Genomic DNA, 20,323 nt, shown 5'->3' with positions numbered 1-20,323 from the left:
CATTTTGTAAGATGCTGTTATCCTTTTCAGACAGAACACTCTTCTCAAATAGTTTATCAGTTCATGCAGTTCAGCCTGTGTCTTGTTGGACAGTGTTCTAAATTAAATTAGAAACAATCTCCAAGATTGCAATTCAAGTTTGACTCTTCAGATATTTTATGGTGATTAAGTTTTCTTGTTGAAGGTCCTGGTGAAGCGTTTAGAAAAGTAAGGCCTGCTGCTAGAGCAGATGGGACCACTCGAGGAGCAGATTGGTCTGCAGGAGCATTGCTGCTACATTGTGAAGGTCCTGGTGAGGCATCTAAAAAAGTAGGGCCCGTTGGTACAGCAGATGGGACCACTCGAGGAGGAGGTGGGTCTGGAGGAGCATTGCTGCTGCTTTATTTAGGTCCTGTGGAGGCATCTCTCAAGTTCTCTCCACAGTATTCCCTTAAAACAAGACAGGCTGCTGGTGGATCAGAAGGGAATACTTGAGAAGCAGGTGGCTCTGCTGGATCATTGCTGCGGCTGTGCACAACCACATTGTGTAACAAGTAAAACACAGCTTCATAAAGAACTGCAACAAGAGCGCAGTAGTGTGCCAGTGCAGGTTGTAGAACCAGGAGGTTCAAATGGGCTGCTGAAGAACTGCATGACCTTATTCCTGCCTTTCTTGCATTTGCGCTTCTTGGCAAACATCTTAATTTTCCCCAAGGTCTGTTCAATATTGTATTTATGAGGTGCCACACAGCGGCTCGGCAGGTTTTGACGTGGCCTCACTTCTTCAAGACTGTGACCTTGTGTGGGCGGAATTTGCATGCCCTCCCTGTGTTTCCGCAGGGCTCCATCCTGCCAGCCAAATATGGACATTAAGTGGACTAGCCTCTCTTAACTGAGCGTAGGTGTGAGTGACTGGTGTGTGTGTGTGCATCCAGTGGTGAGCAGACACCATGCCTGGACTTAGTCCTTGCCCTCCAGGACTAAGCATTTAAGGATAGTGAGATTGTATTTATTAGTGAATAGAGTACCAACAGTGCGGTCATGACTGATTTCAGCCAATGCTTCATTGTTCCATGTAATTCACCTTAATCATGGTAGTGGCCTACTGGGTGATTTGGTGCCCTTTCCACAGGAATTTATTAAGGTGGTTTGAGTTATTTAATCACTTTCTGACCAATATGGTAGCAACCATGAATGGTGGCATCATGTTGGTATAAACACAGGCTACATGAGCATTAGCCCCACCCACTTACTTTGATGGGTCAGACTGACAGTAGTAATTCTGTCATTTGCCCAGATTAAATAAATAGTGAAAAAGACACATTTAATTTAATTACATTGAATTAAATAATGATGTTTGACAATTTTGAGAAATTAATGTCATTTTAATATTGATCTATTTATATATTTTGGAACTTATTAACCCTACATGCATGGTTACACCCCTTCACAGCTGGGGGTTCACAAAAACCTGGGGTTCCACTAGAGGGAGCCTGACAACAAGAGGGAGCCTGACAACCTGCATCAAATAAACATCAGTCTTATATCAAGACAACCTTTAAAAAAATAATACCTTTATTAAAAAAAAATGAAATTATATCCCCAGAGAGAACTACTAATGAGAAGAAAAAAAAGAAGAATTATGGGGTCATAGCAAGAAAGCAAGGATTCAGTATCTGAAACCAGAGACATCCAGCTCAGGCTGAGAGTTCTAATACATACAAATCCCTGGTCTGACCAACAACTTTTGTTGGGATTAATTCATGATTCTCCAGCAATGTATGAAGTGTGCATAACAAGTGTGTGCAATCATGTCAAGTCTGAATTTCAGCAAAAATATAAACCAACCTCTGCAGGCCTGAACATGCACAAGGCTGAACGCAAAACATTATTACAAAAAAACAGTACACCCCAATCAGAGATTCATAGCAACAATCAGGATCAAAAGTCAGCTAGGTTTATTATAAAAAATATTTTTATTTTTTTTTTTTAAACCCTACTGTCTGAACTGATCTTTAGAGGTAAAATTGATTTCCTCTAAACATGATTTGGAAACATCAACAGCAAAATCAAACCAATCATCACACAAATAAGGTTGCATGTCTCTGGTGGCAGATTGCGGTGCAATTTATTTTCTGACGATTCACATGTACTTTACCCAAAATTACATTTTTCATGACAATTTTCATAATTAGTAGTTACAAAGTTACTCTGCTTCATTGCAAATATGCATGGGAATAAAGTGATTGACAGCCATATCATGGGGTAAAGCAAATAAACAAGCAGAAATAATTTTTTTGCTTTATGTTTTATAGAATGGTAGGGCAAGGAGCCTTGGACTCCATGTTTTATACAGCTGAAGCGGTAAAATAAAACCTCAGCACATAAGAAAAGTCAGGCATGCCCCCCCATGCTGGTGTTAGTATTATTAATGTAATTTAACCAGGTTGAGCGAAACATGGGTCGTACTGCTTGTTCCCTCAAATTGCCAGCTGCTGAACATGCAGCTGGAAGATTGACCTATTTTACAATACCATGCCTGATAACAGGCAATACTGACACACTACAAACCCAAAACCATTTTATATGACATGATCTCGTTTGACCTGAAATTTTGTAAACAGTTCACATAGGAGCAGCAGTTTTCTGCCCTAAGAGGAGTCTGGCCCCAGACTACCAACTTGCTTTTTGACCCCCTCCTGCTCAGATGGTCTAAGATAGCCCAAAACAAACCCCTTCAGAATCTGAAATGATGACTTCACTCCATCCACCTGACAGTTTTCAATATGGAGCTTCTGACACTACCAGCATTCACTTTGTGTGCAACCAGTAATACTGCACTTAAAAGCCAGGTATTTTCAGGCCTCACAAAAAATCTGGCAAAGACACGGGTGAATTTAAAAATAATAATCTTTAAAAAAAAAAAAAAAAAAAAAAAAGCAGACCAGACAGGGCATGTGAGTGATCTGTCTGGGATGAGGAGAATGTCCATCAACCTAGTCCAAAAAGACCAGGTAGCAGGGCTATCTGAGTCCCGCCCTAGCAGTCATCCACTCTAGGCCCTGGCAGAGTCTGCAAGGAAGGAAGGAATGCATGCATTAAATTAAATGACATTTTAGCACAATGCATTGCTCTGTTAGAAGCCAGACGAGATATTTCTTTCACAAAGTGAAAAAAATTTATACAAGTTGTAACGTGTTGTGGTGTTTGAGAGTATGTGTGTATATCTCAAATGTTGATCAAATAAACAAGCTTTTTTCTTTTAAGTTATTGCAGTCCATGCTGAAAATAAAAATAGAAACAAGGGCATGAATTAATATACTGACCTTTCTTGAATTTGGAAAGAATATGCATATTAGAGGTCTCTAGTTTCGCGATTTGATTAAAATAATCAATGCCTCATTAACGATGCATGGCATACATTTTCTACATACCTGTACACTGTCTTGTCACTACTGGCACTACTTTTTAATGAGAATTTGTATAACGCCGGCAGAAAATCAACAAGCAACGTCAATATGATTTAATCAATCATGTTCTGCACTGCATTGATGCGATAGTCCCCGTCTGCATCGTGATGCATCGATTATATGATTCATTTCAAATCCCTTAATGTATATGAATAACAAAAAAAAAAAAAGACGAAAACATTAAAATGATTATTTGCTGCATGCCAACCCCAACAAACGCACAAACATAATCGCTCATTTCGGGCATCACAAAATTCACATGTTTCCACTGGGTGAATACTTACCCCTCCCCAGTGAGGGCACAACAGGACTGGATGTGCCAGGGATGATCCTTGATGGAGCTGAGTGTGAGGTATTTGGAAATTTCTGCTGCTGACATACAGTCCTTCATATCTTGCTTATTGGCAAAGATCAATACTGCTGCCTTTCGAAGATCCTGAGAACAGACAAAACCGTAGTGGTAGTAGCCTAGTGGGTAACACACTCGCCTATAAAATCAGAAGACCCAGGTTCAAACCCCACTTAATACCATTGTGTCCCTGAGCAAGACACTTAACCCCAGGCCAGGGGGACTGTCCCTGTAACTACTGATTGAAAGAGGCTCTATATAACAACGTCTGATAAATGCCGTAAATGTAAACAGTCAGAATACTAGCTTCCAACATCTTCTCAACATGTGCTCAGTTACCTCATGTGCCAGCATTCTGTACAACTCTTCCTTCGAGATTGCGAGCCTCTCTCGGTCCGTGCTGTCGACCACTAAAATTACAAACTGATCCAGAGAGAGATCAATACATCATGCCAAGCAGTAATGATCATAAGAGGTTCCACAAGCCAGCACTGTCCTACCTCCGTGTTGGAGTAGTACGTATTCCACGATGCCCTGAGTGACTCTTGTCCCCCAATGTCCCACATTAGAAAGTGTGTGTTCTTCACCACAATCTCTTCCACATTACTGCCAATGGTGGGTGAGGTGTGCACCACTTCATTCATCAAACTGCAACACAGCATTTTAACACCATCAGAGCCATGCCTCAGCTCACAGCACACTCTGGTTCTTCCTACAATACTTACAACTGATAGAGAATAGTGGTCTTCCCTGCATTGTCCAGTCCAACTATGATCACTTTGTGCTCTGAAAGGGAAGAAAATAAATACATGTTACACAATATATATGTATGTGTGTGTGTGTGTGTGTATGTATATATATATATATATATATCTTACTGTACTTAAGCTCATAAAAACATGCATGCACACATATGTGTGTGTGGGTTTATGTGCATGTATGTATTCATTAGCTTAAGTACAGTAAGACCAGGAAAAGGCAGGACATTGATTCCTGTAAGCATGCTGTGGTAGTTGCCTGCACTGCTTGGGTCAGCAGCATCAGAGCTGGCCAATGGAAGTAGCCTGAGAAACTGGTACAGAAGACTCACTGCTGGGGACTGATAAAGATCATTTGCGGAGAAAAATATAATGAGCAATTAATGATAAACCCTTCATACACCCTGCACCAGTGGTTCACAAAATGCACCGACACCCTCAGCAACTAGTGTTAAAAATGATCACAACCATATAAAACAAACTTTTCAGTCAGTCATCAGATGACTGTGCTCTTAACCTAACCTGACGTTCACATCTCCGCTTCCGCTGTAGAGACAGGGATGAAGCAAAATGGAAAACCGTTCTAACTGAAAAGACGCAAGTCCGCTGATCTGATTTATAGTGAATTGGTATCCCAGAGTCAATTTCTTAGACATCTTAGCAAGTAAAAGGTCTATTAGCATAAGGACAATAATAAAGGTACAAATTCTGAGATTACTGCAGAGGTGTAGAAACCGCATGTGTGTTACTGGGTCAGAATAAATGATGACTGAACACAGAAGGAAAATTATCAATTTAATTTTGGCAGCCTAAAATTTTTACAACTTAGTGATTATTCATGCAAAATAAGCTGTGGAAGAAACCTTACCATACCATGCACCAAAATATTGATGAAAAGGTCAACACGGATCAAGGCAGAGAAATAAAATCTCAAAATGTCACTATAGTTATTCACTCCATCAATTACAGCTGTTATGGGGTTTACAATATAATAATTCTATAATCAAAATTGGAATACTAAATCATTTAGTGCAATAATTATATATATATATATATATATATATATATATATATATATATATATATATATATATATAAATGAACCATATAATTGCATGGGGTTAAATTATTTCTCAATTATTCTCAAAAACTGCTTTAAAGGCAGGACAAAGACTTCAAGACTAATCTATAAACCAAAAGTTAGCCAAAACTAGGGCTGCACGATTTGGGGAAAAAAAAACAAAAAAAAAACACACATATTGCAATTATTGAGATCAATATTATTATATGCGATTGCGATATGATAAAGGACACTTGCTTGTATATCAATGAAAAGTCGCATACAAATTACTAATAGTGAAATGTTTAATTTCAAAGTGAAACATACAAACTACTTATAACAACTTGAAATGCCCAGTGCTTTCATACAATATTCTACAAAATTAAATAAATCACAAAAAACTCTTTACATTACTGTCGAATGACAAACCCTGGTAAGGCTAAACAACTGTTTTGATGATATTTGGCCATTATAAAATCCTGTATTATAGTTCTTACGTTTAACCAAAACGTTGTTTGGAGGCTGACTTGAACACAGGGATGCATAGCTTTGCTAGCTTAGCTAAGGTTAAGATTTGTAAACTGAGGTGAATTTCTTTAGGAAACCTTCAAAGTTTGAGAAGAGTTAACTAAACAGCTAACAGTCTAAATAGTTAATGCCTATGTTTAGCCAAAACGTTGTTTAGAGGCTGACTTGAACACAGGAATGCATAGCTTCGCTATCTTAGCTAAGGTTAAGACTTATAATGACCAAATATATTCAAAACAATGGTCCAGCCTTACCTATGAAATGTAATCCCCCGGGATCTGGTTTGGAGCGTACAGCGGTTTGTACAGCCCCAAGCAGCACAAGAGTGAGGCATTTTTATGCACTTCTCTCCATAGCAGAGCCTATCGCAATATGGCGGCGACGTTGACGTACAATGCAGCTCGTCATGCGGCGTCTACCCAGATGTCTATGCGAGTCACGAATCTGAGGTCTCCATTGAACCGAACCGAAAGTCATGTGACCAAACACGTCACATTCGACTGACGTGAGACTTCAGTCAGCTCGCAAACTTTGAGAGAATGAGTGAAATGTTGCCGATCCAATCCATGTACTAATAATTTAAATCGCAGCTTTTTGCGTTCATGTAAATCGCACAGACTGACGTCGCTATTACAATTGCAATTAGATTAATCGTGCAGCACTAGCCAAAACCTAGAGCCAGGGTAACAATGCCTTATTTTCTGAAGGTCCTTCACAGGAGTAGATGGCTCCTCCTCCACCACTGAGACAGTGGTGGCCTAGTGGTCAAGGAAGCGGCCCCGTAATCAGAATGTTGCCGGTTCAAATCCCGATCTGCCAAGGTGCCACTGAGCAAAGCGCCGTCCCCACACACTGCTCCCCAGGTGCCTGTCATGGCTGCCCACTAAGGGTGATGGGTGCTGCAGTGTTTCACAATGACTCACTCTCACTACAACAAGGACTGCATTTAAAATACATTTCACTTGCGTGATTAATTTACTGGTACCATAGTGATTTATATTTACATGTACATCTGACCGAAGAATGTGTCATTTATATGACTTCACAGAAGTCATACTCAGTTATACAGTTATACAAAGACCATGTACATCTTACAACCATCACCAATTATACAGAACACTACTACTGCAGGATACTCCAAGTGATTAGGATTGATGGGATTATGAAGCCACAACTGAGCAGGCCACGAGTACAATCCTCCACCTGCAGACAGGATTTAGGCCACACGGTTATCCAACAATCAGGCTACCTGTCGAATTCTTCAGGCTAAACAAGGGTCTGCTGGCACAATCTGGAGAAGAAGAACTCAACAATCATGCCACACTCAACCATAAGGCTATGGTTCAGGTGGCACAATAACAACAGATTCATTAAAGTGCAGTGATTGTCAACAAAATGTGTCCTCTGCTTTTAACCATCACTCTTGGTGAGCAGTGGACAGCCATGACAGGTGCCCGGGGAGCAGTGTGAGTGGACGGTGCTTTGCTCAGTGGCACCTTGTTGGTTCCACTTCCTTACCAGCTAGGCCACCACTTCCCCTCTTGAGACTCTCTGTCTGTCTTTATTGGACAACGGAAACGTTTGGGGACTTGTAGTTTGAAGACCATAAATACATCCTGTGCTGGGGACATGCTTCAGGCTACATAAAAACATATTCCACATCCACAATGCTACAGAATGATGTCGGAGCTGGCTGTGGACTGAATGATATCCCGGATCCGACCGGACATTGGGACTTCTGAACACAAGCAACAATGGGAGGAAAAGGGCTTCTTTTGTCCCCCGACCGTCCGTCTGCAGTCTTTTCCACAGAGGGACCCCTGGGTGTGCGTGTCCCTCACAAAGCCACCTGCTGCAGACCCCGCCAGCAAACTCACATTCAGACGGACTTTCACGTTTAAGCGGCGAATAAATGAACGTATGCATGTGTTATTAATTTTAGCTCTAAATAGAATGCAGACGAACTGTTACTCGTGAGAATGAACATCTTTTAAAAACAGACGACTGTTCGCTTACATCAACCGCGTCCAAGATACAACCGAACAGTTGGTTTATCAACAACTGTATTACATTATTCACTCCTGCATATGCCAAAGCGCGCACTACGTTGTACGGAGATGTCGGTAGATTTTAACAATCAAAGCCGGCAGCTAACGGCTAGTTAGCGACGCGCTAGTTAGCCGTTAGCTGCAGAGTCCCGTTAGCCGCGGACGCAACACAGATGTGCACTTGACTGAAAAGTTGGAACAAATTTTCCGACTTAATCAGTTTCTGTCCAGCTACAGACGTCGTCGTCGTCTAAAAAAAAAGATACGTACCTAGATTACAAAAGAAACTCCAGAGTTTAGCGAATATGAGACCCATGTCTGCTCCGGCGTGAACAGCTGAGGTAGGTAGAACAGCGACGCACTTCTCTCCGCCACGTTGATGGGCAGCACGCCGCCTGGCCGGCGTCACCGCTCCGCGGCCGCACTCACTTCCCCATCTCCGCCCTCTAGCAAGCTCCGGCGCGCTGCAGCGTGAACCGCGGGCCCCGACTAGAACGGCCGCCGGCGCGGAGCTCTCATACTCCCGACCCGAACTTCCACACAAGCGCAGGAGCCCGGCGGCGTTCGGGTTCCGCAGAGTTGATACGCGGCGTGGTGACGTCATATCCGCCAGTCCATCTGAGTCTTGCAGAGTCGGACATCGAGATTCAGCACCGGGGAACGAATCGGAGCCAATTTGTTCATCCTGAGACAAATCTGCGCGAGACTGAGCACATTTTTTTAAAAAATATTTAAATTAAATTACCAATTTAAATGCTTTAATGTGCACGATGGCGAAAGAAAACGTTTTAAGGGATATAAATAAACATTCATACCAGAACATATTCCAAAACGATTACATATAGGACACTTCCCTAATCATCAGAAAACGAACAAGACCACTTCTGACCTATCATGAAGCATTGCCAGAGTAGTGACTTTTGCATCGGGGGTGACTTTTATATGTTGAACATCTCAAAATATTTTATCCAGAACATTTTGAAATATTGGGATTTTTGGGAGTAAATATGACCAGAATGGCTGGATTGCATTGCAAAGGTCACTTTGTGTAAGGTTATTGTGCTAAAACTTCTAAATGCAAGATTGGAGCACTCTTAGAAGCAAAAAAATATATATTAAGTGATCAGATTTCGATGAAACTTGTACTGCAATCAACAACAGTCACTTTACCTGTCATGGCTTCACTCTTTAGAGCCAATTTGGTTTTTACAATCAATGGTTGTGCTTGAAAGAGAAACATGTGGTCCTACCATAGCCTCAATTATAGAGAACAAAGCCTTACATTCCAGTGAAAAGTCAATAAAGTGTTTTCAGTGGTGTGGCCAAGTCAAATTCAAATAAATCCTCATTCTGCAGCTCCTCCCTGCACATCTCTCTCAAATACATCTTAAGCAAACAAGACATCCTGAATACAGAGAGTGCCCTGCCCAATACTCAGCCTTCAACACCCGAATCCCTACCACAATGCAATAATAAATTTTTTACATTTTCTTTTACTTTATTCACTATTAAAAAAAACTGCAAGAACTGAGTTCCATCATTCAGCCTCCAGATAACCAGTGTTGTCCAGTATTTGCCAGAGAATCACGTACACACGAACTGGCATGGACTGGCACAAACTGGCATGGACTGGCACTGGCAAGTCAACTTGGCAGCCATTGAGGAACCCTCCCACACACACACTTACACAAACCACATGCAAGCCACCATCAAATTGACATTGGGGACCAGGCCGCCACCTTCAGGATGTGATGCCACCTGCAAAGCTGCACTCATGAAGCCTTCTCTCTGTCTCTCACTCGCTCACTCACTCACTTTCATAACTTATCAGGGTCCACCCCAGGACAATCTGTGCTTAATAGTTCTGTGGTCCTGTAAATTCCATTCACTCTGATCAGGGGTGGGCAGTAACTAAGTAAATGTAATTCATTAAGGAAGTGACTCGTAAGGTTGCAGGTTCAAATCACGAACCGCCCAGGTGCCACTGCGCTCCTCACATGTAGAGTGCAGCAGCGTGTAAAGGTGCAGTTGACCAAGATGGACCAAGAAGCTGATGATCATAAAAATGATGGACACCCAGCAAAAAGGATTTCAAGACCAGACAACTATATAGCAAGGATTTTCTAACCCTGTTTCCTTTTTTGTGATAGGTTAACTCAAGACTAACACAATAAGTATGAAGTGTGTAAAAGGGTAAGTAAAGTAGTGCACCCTTGCACCTCATACATATAAAGGTCTCCTCACCTAACAGTAGTTGCTCTCGTTAGAGACCGCTGCAGTAATTCTATTAACCACTAGATGGCAGTACGTCCTGTAGAAATTCTCTACTGCAGTCTGATGTGCAGCACGTGAAGTGAAAGTGATTGTCATTGTGAAACACTGCAGCACACCACACGGTGCACACAAACTAAACGTTTCCTCTGCTTGTAACCCATCACTCTTGGTGAGCATTGGGCAGCCATGAAAGGTGCCCGGGGAGCAGAGTGTGGGGACGGTTCAAGATTTGAACGATCAAGCTTCCGAGTCCGCTTCCTTACACTCTAGGCCAACCACTGCCCCATCTATGGCACCCAAGCAGAGCCACATTAGATTGTGTTCATGAACTAAGATGCAAATAATTATTTTTCCAGTCCCTATCACAGTCCAAGAGAAATGGCGAACTTGCTGAAATGTCCACATAGTGCTGTAAACCTATTTTTAGAAAATGGATGCATGAAATATAACATATTTGACTGGATCTGTTTTAGCTAAACAGATAAAAATGGGGAAATTAGAATGAAAGATTTCAGACTCCAATATTTCCGGAAACTACATTTTCAAGTAGCAATAACACACATTTAATATTTTTTCCTAATTGGAATGGCAGCCTGGTTGCATGGTAGCGGTTGTGCAGAGACGAATTTTGTGCCAACTGCACATTTTACTGTTGAATTATTCATTATGGCCATCACTCTCAGATTTCCTCTGCTTCCACTGTGGCATGAATCCTGGGAATTTGGGCAGTCCTGGAACTTGGAAAAGATATTATTAACAGTTATTATTAACATGATGAGGTAGTGACTTTGCTTTTATAGTTTCTTTCTGCTGCCCACTCGAAAAAGATAATACAGTAGATGTCAGCTCTCAGTACCCAAGTGGGGATTTATGGTAAATGATAAGAGGTCGACATTGCAGAACTGTAACAGTTTCAGGGAAGTTAAGGGCTTAAGACGGAGCCAGTTTCCCTGAAAGGGCAAAAGGGAGGTGAAACTGCTCCCAAAATACTGGGTCATGAAAAATTCAAACCACTGCCAGTCAAATATTAACTTCTTGTTGCGGCCTGACAAAATCAGTCAGGGATGATCTGGAAAAAAAATATCAGTAGGTTAGCCGGTTGGCTGGAACATGAGCACCGACGAGGCCACAAACTCTCTGCAATGTCTTGCCCTTGGCATGGCGTTATAAACCTATCATGTGTTAAAACACATTGGTTTATTAAAATAACACTGCACCCTTCACATTAATATTTTACACTGCATCATCATATTTATGAAAGCAGCAGGGTTTGCACAAGCTGAGAGCCTGGCTTCACTTAAAACCCCATCTATAGCAGCCCAGGCCATTTCTAATCACACACACACACACACACACACACACACACACACACACACACACACACACACACACACCTGATTCGGTTAAACATGGCCCTGACAGATCCCTGCCCAACTGTGCTGGTGATGGATTAGTGGTCGTACTGGGGCTTCATGGCAGGACTGGTTCTGGTTGAGGATAAGCAGATATAAAGTGGGCAAAACATCTTCTGTCAGCTCAGTAGTATTTAGATTAAAATGTAGAGTCCCGGAGAGCTGGACAAATTGAGTTCGGCAAGTAGTTTGATGTCAAGTGTTTCTTCTGCTGGATACTCACGCAAAGCAGAAGACACAGAAATGTTCCTCTGCATCATATTTGTATATGAATTGAACAGCTGAATTTGACTGAGTTGACGCCCGAAACTCTGACGTCACCCGCGCCCTGCCCCCTGATTGGCCGCGGGCGGGCGCGCGCGGCGCGCGTGTCACCTGTTGGACAGAGAAGCCGAGGCGCGACATGGACGACGGGGCTGCGTGAACCGGACGGAGGATTCAGGCGAGTCGGATGTAGGCAGCCGCAGCGGCCTCTGTGGCCCCAGCGGTCGGTTCATGTCGGGCGATGGAGGGGGGGCTTTCCGGGAGACCCGAAGCCTGGGTGTCGGTGGTCCTGCTCTGGCTGTGGCTTTCTCCAGGTAAAGACTTCAGAGTTCACTCTTTTACCCATTTCATCTTAACTAGTTACTTTTACTTCACATTCAGTGCACAATCCATAGCCACTGCCAGGCGACGCCTGCGTTCTTTATTCTGTTCCAACAGAAATATTTGTTCATTGTTTTTCTCTGGTCTTTTTATTCAATTTCATTTATTTTATAACTGTCGGTGTTCAGTCGAAAAATGCAGAGCGGTTCGGGATGCATTTCACTGCGTGTTGGACTGGTATAAATCTATAAATCTTGAACACATTTTCTTTTTTAAAACTGTACACATATATTCATATGTCATCTAAACAGTAGTAGTAAAACAGTCAGTGGTTTAAAAAAAAAAAAAAAAAAAAAAAGTTCTCACAGTTGCACACGTCCAAGTCTCAAATAAACGAATCCCCACTCATGTTCACCGATGGAAAAAACAAAAAAACAAAAAAAAAAAAACATGAATGGAAGCAGCTTTGCTTGTGAAGAGGACGAAATTGCTCACTTGACTGCTGCTCCAGTTTCTTGGCAGGAGGAGAGACTGCTGCATGACGGCCCTGGCATGAACACGTCTAATCTCGAGCGAAGCAGCCCAAGTCGGGGACGCTTGTAATCCGATGAATTGCCCTGGCATTTTTACAGGCAAGGACGAGGCACAAATTCGCTGTCAGCCCCGCCTGACCAGATTAAATTGTAAGTCATTGTTACGCTGCGCCTGCCGCCAGGGCTTGAGACCCTCTTCCCCGTTGCTCTCGGCCGTTTACTGGCCAATGGGTCCGTTTTTAGGTTTTCGACATTTTTGAGAAAGGTGGCTGATTGTTGTGTCGGGTAAAAGCGCTTCAGTATGCTGTGATGGTAAAAAAGACTTGCCATCGCAATGTTCTACTATTTATACATGTTAAATTGTTGCAACATACTCATATGATCATTTTTTAAAATGATGTCATAAATAATAACTGGGTGGATGGTTGCAGATAACTCATATGTACAAACGCTGTGTACAGTATATAAAACCAGTTTGCAATTTTAAAGGTTTGTCATTAACCAAGCATTGGTGAACTGGTGACAGACCTGCGTCAGGTAATAACCCATTCCGTCGGTGTTTGGGTCCTTGAATACGCTCCTCATTAGTCTTGTAAAAGTCACAACAGCATTTCAATTTTATTTCATGCTTGCTTTTCAGTGAATTGTTATATGGTGCGTCCAGGTGCTTTGTTGCATCTGTGTGCTCTTGTTAATATCTGCTGCAGTAATCCCTAAAAAACATGATAAAATGTTTCTGCGGGGTCTGTCTTCATGTTAACATTTTCCAGCAAATCCGAGGCTTTATGGGATGATTTTTATGGAATCGAAATGTGGTCTAGAAAGCAGGATCCGTACCCAGATTATAGACGGACCAACAACTTCTGATTCCCACCTTCATTGTCGGGTGTTAAAGCCGTAACACCAGACCTCATTACTCTTGGAAGGTTTATGGTTGTGGTGAGGCGGGTTACCAGTTAGTAGGTGCATGTTTCAGGTTGGAGGTTAGCTTTTAGCCAACAGGCGTCTGACTGATGCCATTGCGATTAATTGATTGTGACCAAATTCAGGATGATTTACTCTGTCACACACGTCGGAAATTTGCACATCTGCCAATCAGGGTCTACCTTTTCCAGCACCAGGTTGTGCGTTCACAAATCTCATTGGTGCTTGTTGGTGGGCGTGTCTGCTGAGCGCCTGAACAGCAGCATTGCCATTGCCAAATTCAAATTTTATTTGTCACATACACAGTCATACACGGTATGATGTGCAGTGAAATGCTTTCTGCAACTGCTACAGACCACAGTATTGCAAATGTTGCAAGTAAACAATGAACCAATATGCAAATATTGCAAACATAACCAAGTATTACATTTTTACGTCTTTAACATAAAATATGTGTAACTGGTAGGGTGAAGGTGTGCAAATGAGTTAGTTTTTTACAATGTTTAGAGAAAGAGCCATAAAAGAAAGAGCAGTAAGGACCTAAAAGCGCAGAGTCATTTTGTGCAAAGTGGTTTTGTGCAAAGTGGTTTTGTGCAAAAGAGTCCGGAGTGATTGGGGGTGAAAGTGCATGAGTTCTATGTACTGTTGTTGAGAGCTTGGACAGCCTGCGGGAAGAAGCTCCTCCTCATTCTCTCTGTGTTGGACTTCAGGGAGCGAAAGTGCTTCCCTGATCGCAGCAGAGAGAAGAGTCCATTGTTGGGGTGGGTGAGGTCCTTCACTATCTTCCTGGCCCTGGTGCAGCACCGTTTGCTGTAAATAGATTGAAGGTCAGGGAGCTTGGTACGGATTATTCGTTCGGCTGATCGAACCACCCTCTGTAGGGCTCGCCTGTCCTTCATGGTGCTGTTCCCGAACCAGGTTGAGATATTTCCCGTCAGGATGCTCTCTATGGTGCAGGAGTAGAAGTTCCTGAGCACCTTGGAGGGCAGTCTGAAGTCTCTCAGGCGTCTGAGGTGGTAAAGACGCTGCCGGGCCTTTTTCACCACGGTGTTGATGTGACAGGACCATGACAGGTCCTGCGTGATGTTAACACCGAGGTAACGGAAGCTGTCCACTCTCTCCACTGGGCTCCTGTTGATGACCGGGGCCTGGTAGGTCCTCTCCTGCATTGTACTGAAGTCCACTATTAGCTCCTTAGTCTTGCTGACGTTCATGGAGATTGTTCCTCTGGCACCAGTTCGGCAGATTTCCAATCTCTTCCAGGTAGGCCATCTCGTCGTTGTCAGAGATCAGGCCCACCACGAGAGTGTTACAGAAAACTTGATGATAGTGGTGGAGTTAGTAGTGGCTGTACAGTCATGGGTGTACAGGGAGTACAGCAGGGGGCTCAAAACACAGCCCTGGGGGGCTCCAGTGCTGAGGGTGATTGAGGTTGAGACATGTCCACCCATCCTTACTGCCTGTGGTCTCCCAGTTAGGAAGTTGGAGATCCACTGACAGAGAGATGAGCTGAGTCCCAGGTGCTCCAGCTTGGTGGTGAGTGTGGAAGGGATTATTGTGTTAAATGCTGAACTGTAGTCAATGAAGAGCATTTTAACATAATTTCCCTTCCGAGTGTCCAGGTGGGTGAGTGCAGTATGGAGGAGATGTGATATGGCGTCATCCGTGGACCGGTTGGGACGATACGCAAACTGTAGTGGGTCGAGTGTGTCTGGTAGTGAAGAAATGATGAAGTCTCTGACCAGCCGTTCAAAGATCTTCATCACTACTGAGGTGAGGGCTACAGGGCGGTAGTCGTTGAGGGAGGCAGGATGGGTTTTCTTGGGGACCGGAACAATGATGGACTCCTTGAAGCATGTGGGGATCACCGACTGAGATAGAGAGAGGTTGAATATCTCTGTGAACACAAGTGCTAGCTGGTCCGCGCAGGCTCTGAGGATTCTCCTCTGCCTTCCTGGTGTTCACTCTCTTGAAGGCTCTCCTCAAGTCATGCTCGGTGATGACGAACGCGTTCTCGGTGCTGGCAGTGTCCTCCCGTCTGCAGCTGTTGGAGCCGCTAGCCGTAGCATCGCTAGCGCCTTTAGCTGCAGCCTCGAAGCGAGCATAGAACATATTCAGCTCGTCTGCCAGAGACACGTCCGCGTTCGCCGAACCAGATGTTGGTGCTTTATAGTCCGTTATTGTCTGTAGTCCCCGCCACAGGCTCTTAGAGTCACTCTGTTCGAGTTGTGGCAATAAACCCGAAGGTTTGGCTGTTTTTGCTTTTTGTATAAATGAATTTGATTCTTGCTCTAGGATGAATGCAGAATTCATCTTCGTTGTTTGACCGTTGAGGTCAAATCCTTTGTTGTAGAACGTTTTTTTTTTTGCATTACTGACCGCGTACAACAATCCTGTGTGATCCGTAACACCGTCTCCCAGTCTTCCGTAGTCCAGTTGTGGTGTTTTCTGGCCCATGCAAGACTCTTATTCTTATTCTGGCATCTCACCAATGGCTTTCTTGCTGTAACTCGGCCGATCAGACCTTCAATTCAAGGTGTTCCCTTTACACATGGAATCGTGCTTACTACCATTAAGCTGAAGCTGTATGAAGCTGTGGTGCTGTGATCTGCCTGTCACACAGGCAGATCACAGCATCTTCTGATGCTGTTGTGGTTTCCCCCTCCCAGTTTCTGAGTGTCTTTTGATACTCAGGACGAGACTTTACTCACTAGCACCTTGGCATTTTTCTTTACTCTTTTGGAAAGACCTACGCTTTTAAGTATTATGATGGTCTGTGGCCCTTTCTCATTATTATTCAGTGTCTTCCCTTATTTAAACGCTGGTAGTGAGTCAGCATTCGCTGAAATTATATCATCAACACCATTCACCAACCACAATGTTTGCTGCAGACAGGAAGTCGTGTCTCCATTTTTCCAGAAAAAAATTAAATTAACCCACGAGTCTCATGTGACGGAATTAAAAAATATAGATTTGCATTTTTGGAAGCCATGATGTTTTAGAGATTCCCTCATGAGAAATGAGAAATGCTGCTTAACATTAATACCTTTAGGAAAAATTAGTATTTCAGGTAATGATAGTATGCTTATATATGATCAATTATCAGTCCTTGATTGTGCTCTTGGCTTCGTGTGGCTAGAAGTCAATGCCTCCTCTCGTGGCACATACTATGCGGCAGAAGCACTAAGAGAGATTTTAACAGTCAAGGTCTACAGTGACAAATTACAGCCACTTTTGTGTCATAGCTTTATTTCAGAATGTGCCTTAGGCAGGATGTAGAACCTACACGTATCACAGGTTTTCCTGTCCCACATTGCATGCCTGCCATGCATGTAGAGTTGGGAAATAAGATTTTTTTTTTTCTCTGCTGCGGCCGTGTGGACTCGGGTTGGTATTTTCATTAGCCGTTGACTGATATGGATTTTCCAATGGCAGATGCCAGAATTTAGAGAGCTTTTTTCTGACAAAAATACAACAATTTAATAATAAACAGTCGCACATCACTTTACACTGGACATTGAGCATGTTAATTGTCTGCATTGAGATCTGGATTCCTTTAAAGTAAAAAGGTATTTAGACAATGTCTATAAATTCTAAATTGTTGTGTATTTTTGTAATGGTTATTAATTGGCCTGATTAATTAGCAGATATTTTATGATAAATTATTTCGGCATAAAATATCACAGTGATCATTAATACTACAACAATTTTGCACTGCTGTACAGTGTTTAGTTATGCAGTCAACATTCTTGCTCATACTGAGATGATAAAGATGAATTGAAGTGTGTGTGTGTGTGTGTGTGTGTGTGTGTGTGTGTGTGTGTGTTTAGATAAGTTGATTATGATCTTTTTTTTTTATTTTAAAAAGAGAATTTACTGACATGTCATTTTTCATTTCTTTCTCATAAATCTTTAGAATTCATCAGTTGGGAATGGAATATGTGGGCTGAGTGTTTGATTTGCAGGCTGGAGTGCGTTCACTTCTGTTGTAACCCCAGTCACACAGGCCAGCAGCAGGTTGCATGCCCTTTTCATGTATCTTTTTTCTTTGTTTTTTGTCTTCTTGTTATATGCTGTCAATCACTAGGTAAGACATGTGGGTGTGAAGCTTTCTTTCCTGCTGGTGGAGAGAGAGAGAGCAAGAGAGAGTGAGAGAGAAAGATGTCCCCAGAGTAATGAGCGGTGCATTAGCACTACTGCAGGGGTGCAGTTAAAAGAAAGGCAGGGATCTGAGGAGCGAGTAAAGATCTGTGGAAACTGATCATCTTTTTTGTAATTGATTAATTTAGTAATTGATAATAATAATTTTTTGTACCCCATTTTAAAAATGATTTTAATTGTTGACATGGCTGAATATTTTTGTTGCTATTGCAGCAGAAAACAAAACCTGATCACCATGATCTGTTTACCTATTCTAGAGTGGCTCAGACTAATATATAAAAATTTCCATATTTATGCACTATTCCTTCTCACAGTGGCAGTTTTGGGGTGTTTGTGTACTGAGATGGTCGTACATGTTCCAGTATAGTTTATCTCTATTAGCCACTGTGTTCCAGATGTAGATTAATATATGTGCCAGTCCAATTAAACTCTGATATATACAGTGCATTCGGAAAGTATTCACAGCACATCACGTTCTTCATATTTTGTTATGTTACACCCTTATACCAAAATGCATTAAATTTATGATTTCTCAGAATTCTACACACAACACACTTGATGTTTTGCCAATTGTATTAAAATGAAAAACCTGAGATCACATGTACATAAGTATTCACAACCTTTGCTCAATACTTTGTCAATGCAACTTTGGCAGCAATTACAGCCCCATTTTTTTAATATGATGCTACAAGCTTGGCACAACTATCCTTGGCCAGTTACACCCATCTTTGCAGAACCTCTCAAGCTCCATCAGGTTTGATGGGAACCTTCATGCACAGGCATTTTAAGAGCTATCCAGATTCAGAGTCAGACATTCACAGTCTTGTCCTGAGCCACTCCTTTGTAATATTGGCTGTGTGCTTAGCGTCGTTTTACTGCTGAGTTTAAGAGTTCTCTAGAGCAGCTTTTCATCCAGGATGTCCCTATACATTGCTGCAGTCATCTTTCTATTAGACTAGTCAGCCTCTATCCTGACTAGTCTCCCAGTTCCTGCATCTGAGAAACATCCCACAGCATGATGCTGCCACCACCATGCTTCAATATGACATGTTATAGGTCCAGTGATGAGCCATGTCTGGTTGCCTTCAAATGTGACGCCTGGCATTCGCATCAAAGAGTTCAAATACCTTTGATTTCATGCTTAGTATGTGGTCTGACATGAACTGTCAACTGTGGAACGTTATACAGACAGGTGTGTGCCTTTTTAAAACATGTCCAATGAACTGTTAATTCGACCATCAACAGTAGGTACCTTTGAGAAGCAATCCACTATGGTCAGTAAGGTGTTAAGTCCCTCTGTTTCTTGGAGACTGGTGACGAGATCCAAGGTGAGGTGGGTCCAGGGGTGTGGCGGAACTGGGAGAGGATGGGCTGACAGCCAGAGTGGTAGGGTTCTTGGCCCGGGCGGAGGAATGGCCCCACTGGAGTATGGCTGACCGATAGGAGTCAGGGACATAAAGGCACCCTGATGGGACGTTGGATGGACCATGGTCACCCACATGGGGTTCCCAGGGAACACTGGAGGGGTCCCACAATGCAGTCAGGTGGCAGGATGGGTGTGGATTCAGGTGGTTGGAGGTCAGAGGTGTGCTGCCGTGAAAGGGTGTCTGCTTTAGTGTTCTGGCTGTCGGGTCGGTAAGAAAGGGTGAAATGGAACTGTTCAAAGAAGATTGCCACCTCACCTTTCGTGAGGCTTGACTGATTGATATGAGGTTCTGGTGGTTGGTCCAGACCAGAAAATGGGTATCACTGTTTTGTAATGTAAGAATGGACATCACGGGAGCCTGCTTTTGCCTTGCATAACAGATGTCTGCAGGGGGAAGTGTGACATTCCTGTGTCGATGGTTGTGTGTGAAGATTCGACACCTCTGTTTTGCATGTCTTTTGTTTGACGGTTACATGTGAAGCATCAGCCGTCAGGACCGCCCACCCTCTTTGTCTTCCCCGAATGGGAGGCACCGGGGGCGTGACATCAGAAACAACAGGTTCGGATTGGTCAGTGACAACTTCCTGTAGGCCAGTGACAACTTCCTGTAGGCCAGTGACAACTTCCTGTAGGCCAGGGGTATAAAAGTCTGCTCACATGTGGAAAAAGGACCTCTGAGCTTCTTGCTCAGGGGGTTTTCTCTCCCCCTCTCTTTCTCTTCTCCCACTTTACTCTTTCTTCTCATTTTTACTTTCTCTGTAACCTTGGTACCTTTTTACATTCAATATTCACATGTAACTATAATAATTATTTACC

At 42.9% G+C, this 20,323-nt stretch overlaps 2 protein-coding genes across 3 annotated transcripts in view; one reads left to right on the top strand and one right to left on the bottom strand.

Moving 5' to 3' along the window:
* Positions 1–1,532: 1,532 nt before the first annotated feature.
* On the bottom strand, positions 1,533–8,771 carry arl8 (ADP-ribosylation factor-like 8). Its single transcript, XM_028970052.1, has 6 exons — positions 8,463–8,771; positions 4,524–4,584; positions 4,299–4,446; positions 4,138–4,221; positions 3,734–3,885; positions 1,533–3,051 (listed from the first exon to the last, which is right to left on the bottom strand). Exons 1-6 carry the CDS (start codon positions 8,506–8,508, stop codon positions 3,003–3,005), a joined length of 540 nt encoding a protein of 179 aa, XP_028825885.1. The 5' UTR covers positions 8,509–8,771; the 3' UTR covers positions 1,533–3,002.
* A 3,496-nt stretch (positions 8,772–12,267) lies between these two features.
* Positions 12,268–20,323, top strand: part of esamb (endothelial cell adhesion molecule b) — a 45,302-nt gene continuing 37,246 nt past the window's right edge. For both annotated transcript variants that reach the window (XM_028970555.1, XM_028970554.1), the window contains exon 1: positions 12,268–12,456. In XM_028970555.1, the coding sequence (XP_028826388.1) occupies positions 12,384–12,456 (73 nt within the window). In that variant the 5' untranslated portion in view covers positions 12,268–12,383. The remainder of the gene's footprint in view (positions 12,457–20,323) is intronic.

The sequence above is a fragment of the Denticeps clupeoides genome, chromosome 2 (genome assembly GCF_900700375.1).
Source record: "Denticeps clupeoides chromosome 2, fDenClu1.1, whole genome shotgun sequence".
Classification (NCBI taxonomy): Eukaryota; Metazoa; Chordata; class Actinopteri; order Clupeiformes; family Denticipitidae; genus Denticeps; species Denticeps clupeoides.
The sequence above is the reverse complement of the archived record's forward strand: the minus strand, read 5'-3'. Positions and strand labels throughout refer to the sequence as shown.